Source organism: Schistocerca cancellata, chromosome 8 (genome assembly GCF_023864275.1).
Source record: "Schistocerca cancellata isolate TAMUIC-IGC-003103 chromosome 8, iqSchCanc2.1, whole genome shotgun sequence".
NCBI classification, from domain to species: domain Eukaryota; kingdom Metazoa; phylum Arthropoda; class Insecta; order Orthoptera; family Acrididae; genus Schistocerca; species Schistocerca cancellata.
The window spans coordinates 526,962,211-526,987,662 of record NC_064633.1 but is presented as its reverse complement, the minus strand read 5'-3'; the positions used below and the strand labels follow the sequence as shown (position 1 = coordinate 526,987,662).

Here is a 25,452-nt window from a genome sequence, read left to right as displayed (position 1 = left end):
AAGCAGATCCCTGACACAGCTTGCAGTGCTATTGCCACCTTTCAACTGCAGAACACTAATGGCTGCAGGTGAAAACAGTAGCTGTCTACATAGCTGACACAGCGCTGAGGCATAGACACGGGTTTCCAGGTAGATGCCATGTTTCTTGACTTCCGCAAGGCATTCGATACAGTTCCTCACAGTCATTTAATGAACAAAGTAAGAGCATATGGGCTATCAGGCCGATTGTGTGATGGGATTGAAGAGTTCCTAGATAACAGAACACAGCGTGTCATTCTCAATGGAGAGAAGTCTTCCGAAGTAAAAGTGATTTCAGATGTGCCACAGGGGAGTGTCGTAGGACCATTGCTATTCACACTATATGTAAATGACCTTGTGGATAACATCGGAAGTTCACTGAGGCTTTTTGCGGATGATGCTGTAGTGTATTGAGAGGTTGTAACAATGGAAAATTGTACTGAAATGCAGGAGGATCTGCAACGAATTGACCCATGGTGCAGGGAATGGCAATTGAATCTCAATGTAGACAAGTGTAATGTGCTGGGAATACATAGAAAGAAAGATCCTTTATCATTTAGCTACAATATAGCAGGTCAGCAACTGGAAGCAGTTAATTCCATAAATTATCTGGGAGTAGGCATTAGGAGTGATTTATAATGGAATTATCATATAAAGTTGATCGTCGGTAAAGCAGATGCCACACTGAGATTCGTTGGAAGAATCCTAAGGAAATGCAATCCGAAAACAAAGGAAGTAGGTTACAGTACACTTGTTCGCCCACAGACTGAATACTGCTCACCGATTAGGGATCCGTACCAGATAGGGTTGATAGAAGAGAGAGAGAAGATCCAACAGAGAGCAGCGCACTTCGTTACAGGATCATTTAGTAATCGTGAAAGCGTTACGGAGATGATAGATAAACTCCAGTGGAAGACTATGCAGGAGAGACGCTCAGTAGCTCGGTATGGGCTTTTTTTGAAGTTTTGAGAACATACCTTCACCGAGGAGTCAAGCAGTATATTGCTCCCTCCTACGTATATCTCGCGAAGAGACCGTGAGGATAAAATCAGAGAGGTTAGAGCCCACATTGAGGCATACTGACAATCTATCTTTCCATGAACAATACGAGACTTGAATAGAAGGGAGAACCCATGAACAGTATGAGACTTGAATAGAAGGGAGAACCAATAGAGGTACTCAAGGTACCCTCTGCCACACAGTCAGGTGGCTTGCAGAGTATGGATGTAGATGCAGATGTAGATAGAGATGTTAACAAAATTACTTAATGTTGTTGATTGAGGTAATCCTGTGAAGCTACTGTGCCCAGCATACTGCACCCGTCAGGGATCAACTTATGCTGATTCAGCTATAGATAGTGAATGTTCAACTGGAACAAAAGTGTTCTCCAAGGAAACCTGACAAGATTTCCAATGTTCACGCTATACACAAACAATTTATTAGATAGGATCAAAAACTATGTAAGATTGTCTTCTAATAATGCAGTTATCTATTTATTTATTTAGCCATCTGATGTATTTCAGTTGATACATGTTGTATTGTTACATATAGGCCTTGACATTTTGATTATAGCATAACAATTTTCTAAAACATGTGCATTTATGGCACCGATTACAGCATGATACTTTTATGGTACTGTTCAGTGTGGATAGTCCTTTTTCACAGTATATGACTGTTTCCCTTACATTGAAGTTTACATGTATACATTTATCTCTGTTTTTTAATTGAATGATGGTTACTTCTTATCACATTTTTGAGTTTTTCTTGCAATAATCAGTAAATTCATTTACAGAATAAAATGAATTTTTCTCCAGTATGTCTCTGAGCACTTAAAGGTATTAATGTTCTTTATTTCGCTGATGCTGTTTGGAAGGCAGTTGAATAGGTACATTCCCATCATAGTGACATGACCTGTGTTGGACTGCTCTCAGGTTCCAACAGTCCTTTGTTTCACATTAATGAATCTCTTCACTTTTCTTAAAATTTTAACATTTTATGGAGTGTGTACTGGTACTTAAGCTGTATAAGTAATTATTATTGTTAAAATGTTTAGCAGTTTAAATTTTGGTCTGTAGCTTGTTCATAGTTTCGCATTGGTCATTATGCTCATAGCTTTTTTCTGTAGATAAGCGCCTTCTTCGTATGTACTGAGCTTCTCTACAGTTCTTTTCCAAATGTCATTACTGATTCAAAGTGTGCAAACTAAAACATTTTGAGGACTTTTTAAATATTAAAGTTTTGGCTAACTTTTGTAGTGCATAGCAGCCTGAATTTAACTTACTCTTTATACTATTGATGTGCCCTGGCCATGTTATTTTATCATCAAGATAGACACCCTGAAATTTCACGCATGGTGCTTGTTGAAGTTTGTATTGCTTGATTTTTACTACTAACTTATTATCTTTTGGGCATTTGTTTTACAGCTTGTGATGCTTTTTATTTTTTTTTAAAAATCGTTAGGTTTATTTATTTCTAAACCAGTTTTGTATTCTGCATAATACACTTTCAGTTGCATTTGTAGCTTTTACGAAACCCATTCCCTTAATTAAAATGTTTGTGTCATCTGCAAATTGTTGAATTTCCTCAGGTAGTTCATTAATATATATATCAAGAACAGCAGTGGCCCCAGGACACTTCCAGGGTACGCCATTCTGTATTGTCCCCATGTCTGAGTAGTATTTATTTGTCTCCTCATCTGTTATTTCCACTTCTTGGTATCTGTTCATTAAGTAGTTTTATTAGAAGACTGAATGCATTGCTTCAAACCCCGTAGCATTTTAGTTTTTCAAGGAGAATATTGTGATTAACTTGGTCAAAAGCGAATGATAGATCACAGAATACTCCAATTATTGATTTCTCCCTGTCAAGTGTTTGCATTAGGGTCATTCCATGTCAGTTTAACCAATTTGCGAAAATGTTCAGATTTAGCACACCAATGCTACCAAATGTGGAACACTCATGAACAAAATTTTAAGTTCCCCTGCCAATTAGTTCCAGAATTATGGCTTGTGAAAGAAGGTGGCGTGACCCGGAAATTGCAACCTGCATCTGGCAATCTATCTTCAGACCCAACTTCAGGTCTTAATAACTTTGGAACTATTCCGCACAGTCCAGTGAAATTTTTACAACCCAGTAACATTCACTTAGAACACGCACCCTATGAATCAAAACACCAACAACATATTTCTGAGGGAAAATAAAAAATTCCAAAATGTGATTAAAAAAATGTAATATGTTAAAAGGTACATATTGTAGGTGCCCAACTCTTCTTGCTCATATCAGTCACACAAACAGAGTTACATGCACACGAAAATAAAAAAAATTTGAAAAATTACCTGAAAAACATGAATTTTCGAAGTGTGGTAGCACAAAAGGTACAAGTGATATCCAAGCCAAATTTCAAACACAATATTTGACTATGAAGAAGCCAAAACTTCATGCATTTCCTTTTCACTTTGAATTTCATCCCAGCTTTCTTTAGCCAAATTGTGACTGAAGGTATTTACATTTTTGTCATGCATTTATTGATCTTTAATGCAGTCCTACCTGGGGTTCAAACTTGTGCTACTGAGATTATTTGTCCATTATGATCAGACAGGTAGTTTACAGTTTTACTCTTAATTTATAGTTTCATGCCTGTATATTGGTGACCATATAATCCATAGTGGAAGCACTGTTTGTAGTAATTCTGACATAGTCATTGACTGTGTTATGCAAATTGTATGAGATCAGGAGTGAACTTAGATCCTCTTCAGTTTCAATAATCAGTGTTGAAGTCACCACACAGTACAATTTTCTTATTTCCTTTACAACTGCTAGCCTTATTTAACAAACTACCTAATTTAGTTAAAAATGACCTGTGACTACTGTCAGGTGAACCATAGACATTGATGATGATATAAGTTAATTTTGAACTACAATTTCAGTTGCTGAACGCTCAAAACTTTTTCAGCACTGTATTTTACTAGATTGACTCTGGTCTTTAACATGTTTGCAAGCCATTTTTTTAACATATATGCAGCTGCCCCCATTTCTGTTATCTGACCTGCAAAAGTGTGATGCTACTGAATAGTTCTGTGGATTGCACAAAGGTATTTCCTGCTCATGGAACCAGTGTTCAGTGAAACACACCACTGCGTGTCTATCATCAGCACTCAGTAGTGCTTCTGCACTTACAAGTTTACTTCTTCAGGGCTGAATATTTTGGTGCATGCTTGATAGATTGTTTTATTAGTTTTCACATTGGTATTTTCCTTTGGGTTTCCCATAAAATGGTATGTCATGGCTTCTCATCAGCCACCTATAAAGATAGATTTGTTTTATTTCTGCACTGTTTTCATGTAGAGTGTATTGTTCAGATTCCTTATGTGTAGAGTTTTGATTATTTTCATGAAGGCAGGATGTTGTGATTTTTCGTGTTGAGTGAACTTTGTCCTGTTTTTTTATTATTTGTGGATACCTGGAGGAAATCTTTTCTTTGCCTAGCCTGTTGATATGCAGCCCATGAATATTAAAGTACAATCTCATTAGTCTCTCAGTTTCAAAATTAAAAGCTGCCCTGCATTTGTTGAAAATGGAGTTACCTACATAGGAGACAAGCATTCTATTAAATAAATCAATACTCTTATTTAGTTCTGGTGTGTCATGCCTGTCTGGTATTGTACCAAAAATTACATTAATCTTATGATTAATGGAGAAAGTACCGTGACTGCAATGTTTGTAATACTGCTGCGGTTAAAAGTGTTGTCAATGCCATTTGTTCCCGCTAGAACTATTACTGTATTCTTTTGACCGAAGTCTTCAGTCAGTTTTATTACGTTTTTTGTCACCTCATATAGTGGCGCACCTGCCTTTATGCTACTTCGCTCTGCATGTGTATCATCTGGTTCAGAGCTAATCAAATATTGTGAATACCTTCTATGGCTATCCATTAGCACAAGAATTCTTTTCTTCTGTGTCTCGGACATTTCTGTGGGTTCTTTTGTGAATACAGTGCGTTCTTCAGTGTGAATGCAGTTTGGAATGTTTGTTTTGGTAGCTGCCACAGCAGCATATGACATTTAGGCACTTCATTTTTTCAGTACTATCCTTGCTATGATAAGTAATTGTATCCAACTGTAAGTGGATATCAAGTTCTTTATTACTATTTCTTTGTTTGACACACTCATCAAACATTGTAGCAGGCTCTGCTTCATGTTCTAATGCATTTTCTTTGAGTGTCATGGCAGTTCATTTGTATATGGATTGTGACAGCATATACAGAGAAATTTTGTTGACTAGCCATAATGAACTGTAGAAAGGCTGGGACAAAATTTCCAGTTGGTGTAACGAATGACAGCTCTCTTTAAATGTGCATAAGGATAAGATAACACCCAGAACAAAGAGAAAGAACAATATACCATCAGGTTACAAGATCTCTTGTGGACATAAGAAGCAAACTACATTATTTATATATTTAGGCATTATTTTAAGAAATTATATAAAATGGGGTGAACATAGATGTGGTGAAAGGCCAACACAGATTTGTTGAAATGGCTCTGGGAATGAGCAATGTATCTATAAAGGACATTGCTTACAGGATATTAATGCAATCAGTTCTAGTTTACTGTTTCACTGTTTGAATGTATTTCATGCCTTTAGTCAATCCTACATAATGTTTCTAGAGACATCTACATCTACTTATCTGAATACAGACTCTGCAAAGAACCATACAATGTGTGGCAGAGGGTACCCTGTACCACAACAAGTCATTTCCTGTTCCACTCGCAGATACCGTGAGGGAAAAATAACTGCTTATATGGCTCCATATGAGCCCTAATTTCTTGTATCTTATCTTTGTGGTCCCTACGCAAAATGTTTGTTGGCAGCAGTCAGATTGTTCTGCAGTCAGCTTCAAATGCCCATTCTCTGAAGTTTCTCAGTAGCATTCTTCAAAATGAATGTGTTTTCTCCTCCAAGGATTCCTACCTGAGCTCCCAAAGTGTATCCATAACACTTTCATGCTGATTGAACCTACTAGTAACAAATGTAGCAGCTCACTTCTGAATTGCTTTGATACCTTCTTTCAATCTGACCTGGTACGGATCCCAAACATTCAAGCATTACTCAAGAATAGGCAGCACTTGCGTCCTATATGCAGTCTCCTTTACAACACTTTTCTAAAATTCTCCCAGTAAACCAGAGTCAATGATTTGCTCTGCCTACCACAATCCTCACATGCTCATTCCATTTTATATTGTTTCACAATGTTATGCCTAGATATTTAAATGACTTGATTGTGTCAAGCAGGACACTAGTAATATTGTATCTGAACATTAAGGATTTGTTCTTCCTACTCCACTGCATTAACTTACATTTTGCCACATTAAAAGCCAGAGACGTATGCTGCTTTGATCAAACATAGAGTGGAGGTGGCTAAGCTCTGCTGATAAGCTCTCTGTATCTGAGATAGCTGTTGTTTGTAATACACAGCTCATAGCTCATAGATATGGGTCATTGTATGTAGGATCATGAAACACACAGTGACACTAGGAGTCATCTTCTTTCTGTGAACCACAATATCCAGAAATGGGAGGTTCCCATTTTCATGGTGAAGCAGGTGCTTGGAGAGAGTCAAGATGTTCCAAACATGAAGGAAGCATTGCTGTTCCATGTGGCCGGAACAGAGAGATAATGTCTACATAGCTCCAAAAGCATTCTGGTTTCAAAACCACTGGCTGGAGTGCTTTGTCCCTGAAGTCTTACATTAATGGCTTAATTGCTATCCAAAGCAACACTGTTAAGTTTGCTCAAAATATTGGTGATTAAAAAAGTAACTTGAGATAAGCACATGTTTTAAAACAGGGTGTGTACGCTCCGGGAAATCTGGGAAAAACCCAGGAATTTTTTCATCTGGGAGAAAACTGGGAAAAACCCAGGAATTTTTAAGAATTCTGGGAATGTTTTGTTGGTTTAGTTTTCAGTTAAATTTTTGTAGTTTTGACTGGTAAGAACTGATACTCTCACAAAGATTTTTACTTTAGGCCATTACTGCAATGTAATACTGTGGCAATAAAATGCAAACGAGGGGGGGGGGGATAAATAAAAACCTAAGTTGCAAAGGAAATGCGCTATTTACAGCAACAAAACACAGTACACACACGAGGGCCTGCCAACAGCTAAAATGTGTCGAAGGCTTTGGGATGAAGACTGCAATTATTCATAACAACAAACTGCTTCCAGTGGGCGTGACATCACAACAGTTAACATTAGGTTCGTTTGAGAAGTTGCCAGTGGGCTCATGCACATGCACAGTTGAGTCGCGTATGAGCAGTACCTTCTCATGCTTCTGGCTACTTGAAGTGCGGCTGTTAGCTGTATCCAAGGTAACTAGACATGAGCTGTATCAGCAGTGGAAAGAAGTAGCCAGATGCTACCCACAAACATTTCTCTGACACACCCAAGTTCCAGATTCGCGCATGCGCAGACCAGCTTGAGTTGTAGCGGTATGAAGGCTAGTCTCCACGTGAACCATGTTTACATTTAGTTTGCTGTTTCCTCTTGGTTTACAGCTCTCAAAAACAAAACAGATTTCTGTAGCCAGGAGCTATAAAGGTAATTAAAATATTAACATAATTATGGAAGGCTAAAATACGTTATTAGTCTCAGTTTTCTGATTTTATTTTATTTCCAGGTTTTTGGGAGTCAGGTATTGATTGCCTTTCAGAACATGAAGTTATTTTTGTCGATTTGGTAAACAAATTTGTCATTAATTAATCTTAGGTTATGAGCTGCACTATTTGAAACTAGGCCAGTGTTGCACACAACATCCTGTACTATCAAGTTAGTGTTGTCAGCAAACAGAAATATTTTAGAGTTACCCATAATACTAGAGGGCATATATCATTTATATAAATAAGTAATAGGAGTGGCCTCAACACTGATCCTTGGGGCACCCCCCCCCCCCTAATCCCCCCCAATCCCCCCCCTCCCCCCACCCCACCCCACTTTCCCATAGCCCACTCAAACCCACATCACAGCCATTCTCAACATTGTGAATACTGTATTTACTCGAATCTAAGCCGCACCTGAAATTTGAGACTCGAAATTCAAGAGGAGAGAAAAGTTTTAGACTGCACCTCCAAATCGAAACAAAGTTGGTTCATTGTAACATGAGACACAGTTGAGGTCGAATGGATGAAGATACAGCTACAGTAGTTTGGTGTGAGTCGTAACTTAACAGTTAAGCTTTATCAAGTAGCCATTGTTATGTCAGGCGCTCCGTCCGTATTTATACAGGTATCCTTCCTTTTTCACGTGCTTCGTCTGGTTCGAATCGATTGCTTATTTTGCTTTGATCTGATAAGTGCTGTTATCTTTGTTATAGGTGTTTAGGTCACTCTAAGCTGAAAATGCATTTTGTACTGTATTATGCATTGTTTGTCGCATTCTGATAATGAGTGTTTATGACCTGTCGCCGCTCGCAGCATGGCTTGCTTTTGTGCGCGTTCCGCGGCTTACAGTAAAAAAAAAAAAGAGAGGAATTGTCTCATAAGCAAAACAATGGCAAGAGACTGCTATTTGTTATTAGGCCTACTTACACTGCAGCTTTCTTTGATAATGATCATTAAGAACCAAATAATAGACTGCGTATGATAGACGTTCTGAACGGGAGTTTTGCGAAAAATTTTCTACGTTTAAAAATCTTTGCAGATGCCTCTTTAGTACATTACATTTTGCACAGAAATTAGATTCATCTTAGATTTAAAAATCTAGTCAGTTGCCGTGCTTCATTTCTGATTGTATCACTATTCAGCATAAGAATAATAGGAATATAAACATGACATGGTATGTATATTCTTCCGCATTTGCTGTTGTCTTACTCTAGTTTCGTAGTTTATTAGGCAGACAGGATTTAAATGAGATAGCAGCAGATATGAAAGAATACATGGCATAATGTTTATGTTCTTCTACCTTTTCTTTTAATTTATTTACTGGTGCAGAGGTTTTGGCGCCAGTATTTATCTTTGTGCCTGCAAAGTATGCCTGTGTAGTGCTAACATAAGTTACTTGTAGCGGCACCTACCAACATTTTTCAGAACTTCCGCTTACATTGCACTCGATTCTAAGCCGCAGGCAGTTTTTTGGATTACAAAAACCAGAAAAAAACGTGCAGCTTGGATTTGAGTAAATATGGTACTGACCTTTTGCTCTCTGTTTCTAAAGTAAGAGGTGAACCAGTTGTGAGATACTCCCCGTATTCCGTAATAGTTCAACTTCTGGAGCAATATTTTGTGATCAACACAATCAAATGCCTTAGTTAAATAAAAAAAAAATATGCCTACCATTCAAAACCTTTTGTTTAACCCATCCAGTACCCCACAGAGAAAAGAGAATATAGCATTTTCAGTTATTCACCAATGTACATTTGATAGCAAATTGTGTGATATAAAATGATTGATTATCCTTACCTACACAGCCTTTTCAATAACTTTAGCAAGCACTGATGGTATAGAAATAGGTCTAAAATTTTCTGCATTATCCCTTTCTCCCTTTTTATAAAACGGCTTTCCTACTGAGTACTTTAATCGTTCAGGAAACTGACCATTCCTAAAGGAAAAATTACAAATATGACTAAATACAGGGCTAATATGCCCAGCACAGTACTTTAATGTTCTGCTAGGCGCTCCGTCATATCCATGAGAGTCCTTAGTCTTCAGTGATTTAAGTATTGACTCAATCTCCCCCTTGTCTGTATCACAGAGTAGTATTTCAGACATCAATCTCGGAAAGGCATTTGCCAAGAAAGTTATATGATTCCCTGTAGAAACTATAAATTTTTATTTAATTCACAAGCAATGCTCAGAAAATGATTGTTAAAACTGTACATATATCTGGTTTATCAGTAACAGAAATATTTTTACTGCAAACTGACTTTATATCGTCAACGTTGTGCTGCTGACCAGGCACTTCCTTCACAACTGACCATATGGTTTTAATTTTTTCCTGTGAATTTGCTATTCTATTTGCATACCACATTTTAAGCAGCTTACAATACTGTTTGTAATAGGCTACTGTAGCTTGATTGTGACTACTTCTAACATTTTGATATAATTCCTGCTTTATTCTACATGATATCCTTATCCCACTAGTCAGCCACCCAGGCTGCCTATTACTGCTAGTACCCCGTTTAGAACATTCCAGTGGAAAGCAACACTAAAACAGCATGATAAATGTGTTAAGGAAAGCATTATATTTATCATCTGTGTTATTGGCACTATAAACATCCTACCACTCTTGTTCCTTGACAAGGTTTAAAAAACTCTCAAGTGCTGTTGGATTAACTTTCTTACATAGTTTGTAATTATATGTGACATTTGTTTAAGTACAAAAGCCCTTTAGTGTTAAAATTTGTGCTTCATGGCCTGAAAGGCCATTCATCCTTTTACTAACAGGATGACCATCTAGTAATGAAGAATGAATAAACATATTGTCTATGGCTGTGCTACTGTTCCCCTGCACCCTACTCAGAAAAATCACAGTCTGCATCAGAGCATATGAATTTACAAGATCTACCAGCATCATTTTTCTTGCACCATCATATACAAAAGTTATATTGAAGTCTCCACATATAACTAATTTCTGGTACTTCCTTCAAAGTGAATCAAGAACCCTCTCTAGCTTGAGCAGAAATACTCTGAAGTAAGAGTTAGGGGACCTATAAACAACAACAATTAGAAGTTTAGTTTCACTATATTCAACTGCCACGGCACGACATTCAAATATCTGTTTAGTGCAGAGCCTTGATAAGTCTGTGGACTCAAATGGAATACTGTTTTTTACATACATAGCCACTCCCCCACCCGCAAGGAACTTCTTGAAAAACAGCCAGCTAATCTGTGTCCTGGTAAAGGAAGCCTTTGAATTGTCAAGTTATTTAAGTGGTGCTCCAATATACTATTAATTTCAGAGTCAACATCTATAAGCAGTTCACTAACTTTATCTCTAAGACCTCTTATATTTTGATGAAATATGCTAATTCCTTGTCTAATTGGAAACATAATGTCCTCTGAAGGTGAGCCCTTAGGTATACTGCTTATAGGAAGTCCTTCTAACTGTCAGCTGACTTCAATTTAAAAAAAGGTGCAGCTCTAACACCAACTACTACAGGAATTTTTCCATGAGTGATCCCACCACCACCCACTACACTGTCACCTATAAGCTTTGCCAGCCTCCCCTTCTCATACCTATTGAGGTGCAGGCCATGCCTAGTGAAACCCGATCTACTGATAGACCCAACTGGCACCACTGAAATGTGACCCATGCCCTCTGCCATCAGCATCCCCTCCAGCTCCATGTTAACGTGCATAACAGTCGCATAAAGATGAGGTCGATCATGACGCTGAAACAGTTGCACAAAATGCACATTAGTGCCGCCAGTATGATTAGTTACCTTTGACAGGTCACCATCTACGTCATATTCCCCATCCCTATCAAGACTAGTTACTGCTCCATCCACTATCACTACCTAATCCTCTTCCGTAAAATTCCTCCATAACTCCCCTAGGCTGTCAGTCACCTGAGCCAACCCTGCACTAGGTTTCACAATGCTGGTGACCTGGTACTCACTCCCCAACACTTTCTGGAACTGCTGGCCCACACCTCTACCGTGTGAACTACATAGGAGCAGAACCTTCTTCTTTCTGTTGGACTTTACAACTGACCTACACCTCCTAACTGCTGAGGACTGCTGCATGTTCCCTACATCTACAGCTACGAGAGGCTCCTCTCCACTCAACTCTGACAGTTGGTCAAATCTACTGCATATACGCAAAGTAAAACTGTCTGAATACCACCACCTCCTCATAGCTGCCTTCTTGCCAATTGCCAGTTCCCATTCTCCACCACCTTTCACCCTCCTCAACTTATCTAGTTCCTCCTTTGTACATTGTAACTGCACCTGAAGGGCACAGATCTTGTGCTCTTGCTCCTCTATCAACTTATTTCTACTACAGACTATGCATCCCAGGAGAGGATCTCGCTAGAATGCACACTGGCTTCCCCACTGCATTTCCCCAATGAAAATACTTTGAACAAATCCCACCCATAACCCACTACTCACCAACCTATGATAGAGCCCACACTTCTCACTTGTGGTAAAATTTTACAGTTTCTGGAAAAAAACTATACGTCTGTGTTACCTAAGTTCAGTTTCACCAGTGGAACTATTTATAGAAGTAACAGTAGCAGTCTCAAAATTCTCTGTCTGCTAAGAAAGCAACTCCTTGTATAAATACCACTGCACCACAGCTAATACCGGTACCAACAAAACTTCACAAAATTATTAGCTAAAACCAAAACTTCAAGTGGCCACTGAAACACTCAACTAAGTTAAAACACTAAATGAAAATTTTACTGAAATATTTCCACTAGGAACAATAAGAAACGTCAGCTAAAAACTAAAGTATGAAATTTACTAAACGACTTCAACACACAGAAAACTGTAAAAAAACACAGCGAGCGAATGTTTCTAAAAGTTTATTAAATTGTTATTTCGCCACAAACTGCACAAAACACCACTGACAACAATTAAATTTAATAACTGCATAACAGTGCACAAATAACTATGTCAGTACTCAGCTTTACAATTGCTACAGCTACAACTGCATGCCGCAAAATGTAAACACACTACTGAGGTGTGAGGCTTGGATGAATGATGTAAACACACACACAAATAAGACACTTGAGTCAATAACACAGGAAGAAAGACTGAGATTAATGAAAATCCACTAATAAGTTACTTTACAGCAAGTATTAACACAAATAATATTTGAAAAAAGTAACTGAAGGCTAAAACTTTATAAAATATTGACGAGCAATTCCAACAGCAGTCCGACACATGTGACGTCACACCAAAGCTGTTCCAGCTTAGCTCTTCTTATTTATAAAACAGCTTCAAATCTGTAATTCTTTTACAAATGAGTCACTAAGCTTCAAGTTTGTCAGAAGACATTAAGTTCTCTCATAATGAGAAACACTGCATGAATATAATTTGTGCTCTGTTTTAAGCAAAACTGGTTTTTCGTGCCTCTCAATGTGTATGACATGATATCTCCTGAACTGTGTGTTGTACAATGATATAATTGTGCAGCTACATTTGGTGGTGTATGTGGATAATGTCTGGAAACTGTGCTGTGAATAGTCAGTAGTAAGGAAGTAATAAATTAAAACACCGTGTCCGATGCTGAAGTTTTACTGTTTGAACAGTGAAAATGTAGAAAGCTATAAATGTTCCCGTGTCAAATATTAGTAGTTTTGAATACTTTTCAAATTGTGTATAAGGTTTGTTAGAAGAAGAAATTTTCTCATTCTCAAATATTGGATATTCGAGTCCTGGTATTTGCACGCTGTCAACTACACTGCCTCAGGACGCACACAGTTTCTGACTGTTGTACCTGCTTCATTGTGTTAAACATTTAACATAAGATTTTACCCTTAGTGGGTAGATTATGACAATAATTTAAATTTTGAAATTCGGCAAGTAATTGCACGAAATATTGAAAATCAAATTTGCTTCCTTTGGATGCTGTTAGGCAGGCAACCTGCAACTGGTACTGGCTTCCAGGATAGTCCATTGTAGTTAATCCATCAGAGGCATTCATCTGAAGAAAGAGTCTGCATTGAAATGCACTGTTGGTTTGAGGCACACCACTTCTTCAGTTGCCATATAGAATCTGCTGAATTTTGAATATGGTGCTCATATTTCCCTACTAAATGGCTCAAAAGAGAAGCTGAGATGTTTTCATTGGGGCTCCTCTATTTCTCAGTATGGGGTGAAGCTGATTTTCTTTATGTGTCTTTGGCATGCTGTAAAGTCAATGTAGAGCTGGCACTTGTACCCTTAAACTCTTTTTCATATGAGTGTGGGTGTCTTCTGTTGTACTGCATCTGCTGGATCCTTCTGGAGGCAACTATGAATTTTGCATTAAATCCATCACCTTGCCAAAGTACAGGGTGTTTCAGACAGGACTTTACATCTTTAAAAATTCATATAAATTTATTGAAAGAAGATATAGAACTGGGTTTAGTGTTATTTTGTTGGGAAACACATCAATTTTTTTCCGTTAAAGTAAAGATGTTGTATGTGGCTCCCATTGGTTATCCTGCACACATCCCATCGGAAGTCAATTTCTTCCCAAACTCGCTGTAGCATTGCAGGTGTAACTTGCTCAATCTGTACAGTTTCAAATGCAAATGGTTTCTCAACAAATGCCAAACAGTTGTATGTGGGATTTGAAATTCGCGAGATGCGTTCCAGGTCATTTTCGTAGGGCTGTTGACAAAACGTTGTCTCACTCGCTCGACAACATCATTAGGTGTGCTTGGATGACCTGACGATTTCCGGTGTCTTACCGGGTGCCCTGTTTCTACAAAACATTTGTGCCACTCATAAATTGTAGGCCTACTAGGAAGATCTTTAGCGTACTCAGTACAGAAATTATGCTGAACTGTTGTCGCCGACTTCGATTCTTTGAACCAAAACACACAGCTAGTGTGCTTGGGTCCAGTGAAGGCAGTCATCTTTAATGCAACTGCCACTAGTGCTCCTTGAGGTGCAATTTGGCACTAGCAAAATACTTGAGACAAAACTTGATATATTTCCCTACACTTCAGTCATCTCTGTAGGTACTATGAATTAATTTATATGAATTTTTGAAGTTGTAAAGTTTCAACACCCTGTAAGATGTTGTGCATTTCCCCTGTCAACAAGTGAGATTACTGTTTCTGTGTCTTCTCTTAATGTAACGGAGGCAGTTTTCTCTCCTCAGTGGTGACATTCTGCTTGGGAGCAGGCATCCTAGCTATGGACCTGCAAGTCTTTTGCCTTATTTCTTCTGCAGTCTCACTGGGAAGTTTCAACACACTGCTCAAGAGCACTAAATCTTTGATGGGCAATGTCTTTAGAGTGGGCACAAAATTTTTATCCCTCCAGCATTGATATCACAGCATCATTCAGTGGCTTATCTGTGAAATTAAACACAATGTGTCTGCGTAGTTTATCTTCGATGATTGACATGTAGGATGTTAGGAACTTGAAAGATTGACATGCCATGATCTGCTGTTCCATCGAGTGCGAAAATGACTACATAGTCTCCAGACGTTTGCTTTCACTTCATTTTAATATCTTGTCATGTCTGTCAGTGAATTCCTGGGAGTGGGTGGCCAGTGCTACATGGTTGCTTGTGGACTGGGTGCCGCAGCAAGTAATGGCACATCAAACTTCTAACTTCCATCCTCTTACACACTAATCATTGCAACAAGGTGAACTATACAGATGCACTGTGTTTGATTTCGGAGTTAACCCACTGTGATATTTATGTTTAAGAAGAGACTATATTTTATTCCCAACCCAAAGACCTCGCCCATCAAAGATTTTATGAATGCCTTTGAGCAGGGTTTCTTGAAACATCCTGTGAGACTGCTGAAGAAAGGCAAAGAGACTAGTAGGGCCACAACTAGGTCACCTTCATCCTAGCTGGAAGTCACCACTGAGGAAAAAAAAGCACTCCTTTCTTTAAGAGAAGACACAGAAATAGTAATTTCATTTGCTAACAAGGGAAACATTGCCATTCTTCTACAACATTTTATTTTGGCAAGATGATGGATTTGCTGCAGGATTTATTGTAAGATCATCTCCAAAGGATCCAACAGGTTCAGTTCAATGGAAGACATCAACACTCCACCCATCCAGCCAGTTTCTTGACCAACTGAAAAAGAGCTTGAAAAGTATAAGCCCTTTATTAGGGAAATGTGCACACCATATTTGAGATTTGATAGATTTTATACAGCAACTGATAAACCTGTATCTCAAACCAGCCAGTGTATGAGTGAATTGCAATGTGTCTCTTTGTTTACACGAGTGCCTCTGATGGATTCACTGCAACTAGTAAGAGCTAAGATGGAAGAGGACGTCTTACTTCTTTTCAAACATGTGCTTACATCACATTACTTTTTATTAAGTGACTAATATTTTGAGCAACTGAAAGTGTTGCTGTCTCCCATTGCAGCAAAACATTTTATGTAACACTTGGAGGACAAAGCACCCCAGTTGCAGTTTTGAAACCTAAATGTTTTTGAAGATACCTTTGCATTATGGCCACATGGAACAGAATTTTTGGGAAATCTATCAAAGCATCTGCTTCACCAATGAGGTGGAGAAAAGTGGAGACTCCCATTTCTAGATATCGTGGTTCACAGAAAGCAGACTCCTTGGGTCACAGTGTGTTTTGTAAACCTAATACACTGACTTGTATCTATGAGTTATGAGCTGTCAGTACCTAGCTCAGCACCATAGTGTATTACAGGCTCTTGTTCATAGGTTTAGAACTATCTCAGATCCAGAGAGCTTATCGGCAGTGCTTAGCCATCTCTGCTTTGTGTTTTTACAGAACAGATACTCCGATAAGCAGATTGGCAAGGCATTTTGACCAACACACACAAAACCTGAAGAGGAGCCTAAAGAAACGGAGGACCCATAAGATTGAATTTTCTACCTTCTGTTGGTGGTGTGTCCTCTATAGATCGACGGGTTATTCGAGAAACATTGAATGAAGTGTGCCTTCCGCCCTTCTACATGAGTGCAAATGATTCTGGGTTTCATTAAAGATGAAACAGGACTATGGAGACCCTGGATGTATAAAATTCCATGCGAGTGTGGGAAATCTTGCATTCGTCAGCTGTATTGCAAAGTTAAGACAGATAAAATGTACATACATAACTCCAGACTGAGTTAACGAGAAAAATCTGCTGTTGCCAAACAATGTCTTGACGTGGTACAGAGAGAGACCGAGGTCCTCTCATCTGCCTCCACCTACTGGACGTCGTCATTAAAGAAGCAGTCGAGATGCATGTAACTAATGACTTAATTAACAGAGACATGGGATACAACTCAGAAAAGTATGAGAACTAACATTGGTGATACTATACTTGTGGTGTGTTTAAAATAAACTGTGGCTTTGTGTGTTTAAAATAAATTGTGACTTTTGACAGTTCAGTGTGGAGTGAGTGGAGGGAAACATAGTTGCCAGAATGTGCTGAGCGTGCCAGCAGGTGGCAATAACACCACACTTACCTTAAGTCACAACCATCAGCTGGCTGCCAGGCAAATATTCTTTAATGTTAAAGAAACAGTAATACTGAACAGAGCGATTATAACAATGGATCTTTTACACATACTCACTGTTATTGTGTAAGTGGTGTGACCCCAAGGGAAGAACCATCAGTGTCCTCTTCCTTGGACCCAGAAGTGGTACTGGAGCAGACTGAAATTACCATCTCTTCAATCTGTTCCTCTAGCAGTCCTCCAAGGATCCATATCTCATCAACTATGGCATTCTAGCCCTTGCGTGCATGCATGAATGATGTGTTTCTCTTTTGCTGATGTAGGCTGTGGCCGAAAGCTTTGTGTGAGTGTCTTTTAATTGTGGCTGTCTGCAACTTAACATGTCTTCTTTACAGTAAGTAGCATTCTGCCTCTCCTACATTGTTGATACTTCTTGGTGTTGTTGATAACTCAAGACCAGTTCTGTGGGGTAACATTAGCAGTGACTTCTTTTAGCAGCATTTCAACCTCATTGGGTGTAAAATTCTTGTTTGTTTGTGTTATCGTCCCCCCCCCCCCCCCTCCTCACCCACCCCTCATTCACATGGGCCCATATATACTCAGCCTTATTTTTACCCATATGATATGGAGGAAGCCTTTATCGTTAGCCGCTAGTCATCCTTATTGTGTGGAGTTACTGGGTTGTAAAGCATGACAAGTTCCATTAACTCTGCCTTATTCATGCCAGGTGCAATTGTATCTGATGGAACATATCTTTGCACTTTGTGGGTATCCTCTTTCCTCCAGTTCATTGTTGGAACTTTATCCATCACAACAGGGTGCCACAAACAAACACACAAAATTCTAGCTTTCGCAACCACCGGTTGCCTCGTCAGGAAAGAGGGAAGGAGAGGGAAAGACGAAAGGATTAAAACCCAAATCTTTTCGTCTTTCCCTCTCCTTCCCTCTTTCCTGACGAGGCAACTGGTGGTTGCGAAAGCTAGAATTTTGTGTGTTTGTTTGTGTGTCTATCGCCCCCATTATGTTTATTAGAACATCATGTGCAAATATGAAGTAAATTGGTCAATAACTTTTTGAGATTTTTGATAACAATGTTAAAAATGCCTTGTCTTTAAATAGTAGTATAGATGTATAAGAACCAAGAAGGAACAATAAGAATGGGAAACCAAGAACAAAATGCATGGTTTATAAAGGATTTGAGACAGGGTGCAGTTTTTGCCCCTCATGTTGAATGTATATACTGAAGAAGCTGTGATAGGAATAAAAGAAAGGTTCATGAGGGAGATAGAAATTCATGGTGAAAGGATATTGGTAATAAAATTTGCTGATAATATCGATATCCTCAGTGAAAGTAAGGGGGAATTGCAGGTCCTGTTGAATGAAATAAACATTTAATGATTACAGAATGTATTCCGAGAGTAAATCAAAGAAAGGTGACAGTAATGAAGGGTAGGGAAATGAGATTAGTGAGAAACTTAACATCAAAATTGGTGACAAAGTTAAGGAGTTCTACTGCCCTGCAAGCAAAATAACATGACAGGTGAAGCAAAGACGATCTAACATGTAGATTATCCCAGAGAAAGATCTCATGTCTAGCCAAAAGAAGTCTACTAGTACCAAGCATTGGCTTTAATTGAAGGAAGAAATGTCTGATATATGTTTTTGTAGCATGGTTGTTATTAACATTGTGTGCTTATTGTAGTTATTACTGTTTGTGTTTTATATATTCACTTGCTCCGTATCCGACATGACATACTCACACTTACAAATTCCCAGAATGTGCATGTAGTTTGTGTGTGTGTGTGTGTGTGTGTGTGTGTGTGTGTGATGCAGACACTACTAACAGGTACTATTTCTTTACAGTCCTCATCCCCACGTGAAACATTATCACATCAAACAGAACTCTCGGGGAGAATTCTTCCTGTCCGAGAAGCACTGCTGCAGCTCCATACCGGACCTGGTCAACTACCACCGCCACAACAGTGGTGGCCTTGCGTCACGGCTCAAGGCTAGCCCCTGTGACCGCCCTGTTCCTGCCACCGCTGGTCTCAGCCATGGTACGTATCTGCCATCACTCATGTCGTCACACAGAAAACTGGATTTACTGTAGACTTTGCCAAGTAGAAGGAGTGTTTATCATTACACCAGGGTATGTAACCATGGATTTTCCCAAGATGGGGTGGCTTAAATGCTTCGGTGATGTGCATAGTGGTACCACAGGTGCAACCATAACAGAGGGGCATCTGTGAAGATACTAGACTAATCCATGGTTCCTGAAGAGAGACAGTAGCCTTTTCGCCAGTTGCAGGGGCACCTACTGACCTTGCCTTGTAACACCAGCCAGTATGGCCTTCCTGTGCTTCCCTTTGAGTGGCTGAAAACAAAGAAAAACTACAGCTGTTAGTTTTCTCTATGGAGAATACAGCTATACTGTATTGGTCAATATAAGACAGGCCCCTGTTCTGATCTCCAGTTGAGGACTCCTCAGGAGGATATTATCATCATGAAAACAAAACTGGTCTTCTGTGGATCAAAGTGTGGGGTATTGGATCCCTTCATTCAGTAGGTATGTTAGATAATTTAAAAAGGGAAATAGATAGGTTGAAGTCTGATAAAAGGGAATTGGTGAAATTCAGTGGCGGGAAGAACAGTACTTCTGGTCAGGTGAGTGTATGGTTATCAATACTGAATACTGTTTTCTGTTGCGTGTTTCTATGTGCCACACATCAGTCCACTATAGGTGAGTAGTTGCCTTTCCCTTATTTTACATATTATTTCTTCCAGGAATTTCCATTGTTGTTATGCTTGGCAATTATTCTTATGACAAAAGGAGTTGTGAATCTAAGTAACAATATTTGTATGCCATATCAAGAAGTGGTCGAGAATTTTTAAAAGCACGAAACTGGCTGAGGGGTGTTTTTTGAATGTTTAAAGCAGTACTGCTTGTGGAAAGCCAGTTAATAACATTAACAAAAACATGGGTATCTATTTTCCCAGTTGACACTTTTTCACCTGGCTTCTTAATAATGCTTGAATTGTCTATAAAAAAGAACTAATTCTACATTCTGATCTGCTGCTAACTTATTCTCTTCTCATATCTTTACTTTCTGGTAATGGCAGTATTGTAATTGTGCTGCAATCACACATTGATGCTACACTAAGTTACTATTTAGCTATCCTGCCTCTCTCCTTGACAGATAAGTGGGAGATCGACCCACAAGAACTGATGTTGTTGGAAGAACTCGGCTCCGGGCAGTTTGGCGTCGTTCGCCGTGGCAAATGGCGCGGATCTATAGATGTCGCTGTAAAGATGATGAAGCAGGGGACTATGTCAGAAGATGACTTCATTGAGGAGGCTAAGGTCATGACGCGGCTGCAGCACCTCAACCTGGTCCAGCTGTACGGTGTGTGCAGCAAGCACCGGCCAATCTATATTGTGACGGAGTACATGCGTCACGGCTCGCTGCTCAACTACCTCCGCCGGCACGAGGCCTCGCTCGGCGGCAACACGGGCCTGCTGCTCGACATGTGCATACAGGTGGGCATGGCACAGTGCCCTTTGCTTTGCTTGCTTACTTTGTTTGTTTGTATGTTTTACTTCTGTTCAATGTAAAGCAAGTAAAAATGTAATCTGTCCTCATATGTGGAATTTTCAACATTTTATTTACCTGACATAGTTGTTGCAGGTTAATGTACATCGGATAAAGACAGGCATGGACACATTACACCCTCCCATCCTCCCCTCCTCTTATTTCATGCCCTTTACACAATGAACACAAATTTTTGATTATTTAAGACACTCTGAGCAGTCCTCTCAGATTTTTTACAGATGATACTGTCATTTACCATCTAGTAAAAGTCATAGGAAGATCAAAACCAATTGCAAAATGGTTTAGACAGAATATCTGTAGGGTGCAAAAATTGGCAGTTGACTCTAAATAATGAGAAGTGTGAAGTCATCCACGTGAGAACTAAAAGGAATCCATTAAATTTTGGTTGCAAATCACATACATCTAAAGGCTGTCAATTCAACTAAATACCTAAGAAGTAAAATTAAGAACAATTTAAACTGGAACGATTATATATGTAATATTGTAGGGAAAGTGAACCAGTGACTGCATGTTATTGGCACACACACATAGAAGATGCAACAAGTCTACTAAAGATAGTGCTTACAGTATGCTTGTTTGTCCTCCTCTAGAGTATTATTTACTACATGGTATGGGATTTGTAGCAAATAGGATTGATGGAGGACATCCAGAAAATTCAAAAAGTGGCAACTTGTTCTGTATTATCATGAAGTTGTGGGTGGGGGAGGGGGAGGGGGAGGTGTGGTTTGGGGGGAGAGGTGTAGGTTGGGGGGGGGGGGGAGGGGAAGGGTGTCACAGATATCATATGTGAGTTAGGGTGGCAGTCATTAAAAGAAAGGCAGTTTCATTGTGGCGAGATCTTTTCACAAAATTTCAGTCAATAACTTTCTCCTCCAAATGTGAAAATATTTTGTTGATGCCAACCAACATAGGAAGAAATATTTATTGTAATAAAAAAAGAGAAACCAGAGCTTACTTGGAAAGATTTAAGTATCTATTTTTACTGTACGTAATAACAAAAACAATCAATTATTGATAAAATTATTTAATTGGAGAGAGAAAAAGTCTACTCACCAAGCAGTGGCAGAACACACACATAAAAGACTGTTGTGATTGGCAAGCTTTTGGAGCCAGTGGCTCCTTCTTCAGGCAGAAGGGTTGAAGGGAAAGGAAGAAGGGTTAAGGAAAAGGACTGGAGAGGTCTAGGAAAAGGGGTAGATGCTGGGAAAGTCACACAAAACTGCAGGTCCAGGTCCGGGGAGACTCACCGTATGGGTAATCTATCCATTTTTACTGTACGATGTTCGAGAGTGGAATGGAAGAGAAATAGTCTGAAGGTGATTTGATTAACCCCGTGCCTTACACTTAGTGTGAATTGCAGAGTAGTCATGTAGATGTTGATGCAAATTGCTTAGGACAGTGGACAAAACTCTCCCAAAAATAAATTAAAAAATGAATCCAGTAGTGCAGTTCTGATCCAGTTTCTTTGGGGGTTTCTCTTGGCTGTAAAGCCAGCCTCATGTTATGCTGGTGGTTTTGACTATGCTTAGAAGTTTTGTTGGGAAGCCTGTACACATCCTGCATACAACCCCGATCTCTCCCCATGTGATTTCCATATTTTTGAAGCCCTACAGAAAGACATTTGTGGCTGTTGACTTGCTTCAGATGAAGCGGTGCATGTCTGGGTACACTCATGGTTCTATAGGAAACCACAAACATTTTTCTATGAAGCCACTGACTGTCTTGTCTCTCAGTGGGATAAATGTAATAACAGTTACAGTGACTACTTTTGAAATAAGAAACAGTTTACTTACTTTTTTCCATCTGTCTCGTTTTCATTTAGCTGCCCCTCATAATAATAGTGGCTACCTGAGATCAGTGGGCCACCAGAATTGACCATAGTTCTTTGCCAGAAAAAACTGCAACAGAAATTTGTGCTAAAGCTACATTAGTCTCACAATTTCAAAGAGAAAAAAAGAAAAGATAGCCAGAATGAAAAAAAAGTAATAACTCTCTCTATGGCACATTGGAACAAGGAAGTGATCATGAATATGCAAATGGTACTTATAGTGTTGCACATGAAAATTGTGTAGGAATTGCAGCCTTCTAGCATGGTTTTTCAAATCCTCTAGTGATATTTGTCAATTACAATATAGGTTCAGGAATTATAATTCTGCTGTGGACAACCTGATCATCCATCCTCCCTGGACGCGAGTTTCTAACAAACTGTCTCTCATGAGGAACAACTTGCAAATATCTTATAGACTTTGAGTAAGACTCAGATACCACTTGGAGGACTGCCATTCTCAGAAAGCTCCCATCAGCACAGCTTTGTGGGCTAGCTACCCATCCTTATGGTGTCATATCACTGTTTGTGATATAAAGTTTGAGCCCCTATGTCATATTGGTTTGAACAGTAGAATGGAAGTGAGTTCTAAGTGTGTCTTTTCTGGCACCATTATTCTTAGTACACATAGACAGTTACCACAGCAATGGCAACTAAAAACATCTTCGTGGGTGATGTGCTACTATTATCCATCTGTATCCAACAGACTCGCAGTGGTTAGCACACTGGACTCGCATTTGGGAGGACGATGGTTCACTCCCACGTCCGGCCATCCTGATTTAGGTTTTCCGTGATTTCCCTAAATCGCTCCAGGCAAATGCCGGGATGGTTCCTTTGAAAGGGCACGGCCGACTTCCTTCCCCATCCTTCCCTAATCTGATGAGACTGATGACCTCGCAGTTTGGTCTCTTCCCCCAAAACAACCAACCAACAGACTCACAGGTTCTTCCCTGATGTCCCACCACATAGAATTGTGTCCTGGACTTTCTCAATGATGGTTTTTAGTAACCATATCTGCTGAGTGTCCTGAATAATTCTCTACAAAACCGGACGTTACACCACATTTAAATTCATTGAACGAAAGTCTAAATGTTGTCATTGATTTTGAAGTGTACCATAAACAGAATTTGATTTCACTTTCATCTCTTTACCCATTTCTTTATCCAAATGCAAAACAGCAAATCACTGAACAATACTGAAATATCTTCATGTTGGCAAAAACTGTATAACATAACATAACATATTCAAATGGCTGCCAAATCAGAACTAACCTATGAATTACCATCAGTTTCATTTTTTGCCGTGTAACACATGGTGGGCACACCAACTTTCATTAGCAGTGACACCTATCATACTGATCTGCCCTTGTGGAGGAACAGGGTGTCTGGAGGTGATTGACTACAGCATGTGTATGCTTAGGGAAACATACTGCTTAGCCACAACAGGGCTGCTTCTGATGATGGAGGGAGGTGGAAGTACTGTTAACATGCCTTAATGTGTTGATTTATCAAAGGGCAAGGGGAACCAATTGCCATACAGTTCTTGTGGTAAGTGACTATCTGTTTGCCACATTTTGTCAGAAAGTCTGTTATTTTCTGTCCGGGTGCAGACCATGGGTCAGCTACTGGGCTATCTTCAATTTTCATTTGAGTGACAGCCTATTGCTCCATTTATAGATAATCTTCAATTTGTATCTGATTTTTAATTTTCAGTTTTATCTTACATATAAGAAACCTTCATTAAATTCCACACATTTTTGATGAATAGGTCAAACTCTGGGTGTAAATTATACAGAAATTTACATTTTGTTTTTTCAGTTTTTATTTCTACTTAAACTCCTTGAACAATTAACCATGCTTTTTCTCTAGAGTAGAAGTGTGTTTCTCATAGCTTCTGTAATTTTCAGGTGTGCAACGGGATGGCGTATTTGGAGCGCCACAATTATATCCACAGAGACCTGGCAGCACGGAATTGTCTGGTTGGTTCAGAAAATGTCGTGAAGGTTGCCGACTTTGGTTTAGCAAGGTAGATGACTGTGTAACTTTAAAGATCAACTTTGACACAACCTGGAACTGTTAACAGTTTCACTATGAGCTATAAAAGTGTTTAAAAATTTATTCTCCTCCAGTCATGTGATGTCATATACTTGCATCCTGCACAACTGCAGTGACAGATGTCAACCTTACAACAACTCTACTCAGTGTGTCCAGGAGTCCATGTAGACCCACAATTGTATACTCATCCACAGAAAAAATGAGACCTGCACTTGTGTAAAGTGTCACCACAGAATTCATAGTTTTACTGCACTGCATATTATAATGTATCCTCTTTGTGGAGCCTGCAGAAAGATTGCCAGGTCATAGGCATGCTGTGTGCAGGGGTGTGGGATTGAGAGTTCCTTTGTGGATGTTACTGGTTTTCTTTTCTGCTGTGCAAAGTAGTTCTCCCACCTGCATTTTTAAGTAGTTATTAAGATGTGTTGACATTATTTGCAATGCTTTGTGATCCATAGCAATGTTTGGATTGTTGAGACTTGGAAGAAGAAATATTTCATCACAATCCAAATTTAGGAAACGTGTTGTTCTTATTATACGATTCGGTGTTGTCAGGGCAATAATTTATGTTGTGATCAGTACTTATCTGTAGGCTAGTGCAGAATGGTCAGCTGAATTTAGGGTAATATAGAGTCTTCCTGGTCAAACTGTTATCCATTTCTTGCCTGTGTTGACTTACATTCCATGTGACAGCCCCACACTGTCAGACAGTTGACTGCACTCGAGGTTGTAGTCACAAGGACTGTGCTGCATTTCATAGTTATCCGTATAATGCATAAACATCTTTATGTATTGGTGGAAATACAAAGCAGTCGATAATGTGATATAATAAAATTGTTTTCT

General features: G+C 39.2%; 1 protein-coding gene across 2 annotated transcripts in view; it reads left to right on the top strand.

The window, feature by feature from the left end:
* Positions 1-25,452, top strand: part of LOC126094534 (tyrosine-protein kinase Btk29A) — a 366,017-nt gene that overhangs the window by 326,839 nt on the left and 13,726 nt on the right. For both annotated transcript variants that reach the window (XM_049908958.1, XM_049908957.1), the window contains exons 7-9: positions 18,983-19,176; positions 20,317-20,657; positions 24,462-24,580. In XM_049908958.1, coding sequence (XP_049764915.1) covers positions 18,983-19,176; positions 20,317-20,657; positions 24,462-24,580 — 654 coding nt within the window. The remainder of the gene's footprint in view (positions 1-18,982; positions 19,177-20,316; positions 20,658-24,461; positions 24,581-25,452) is intronic.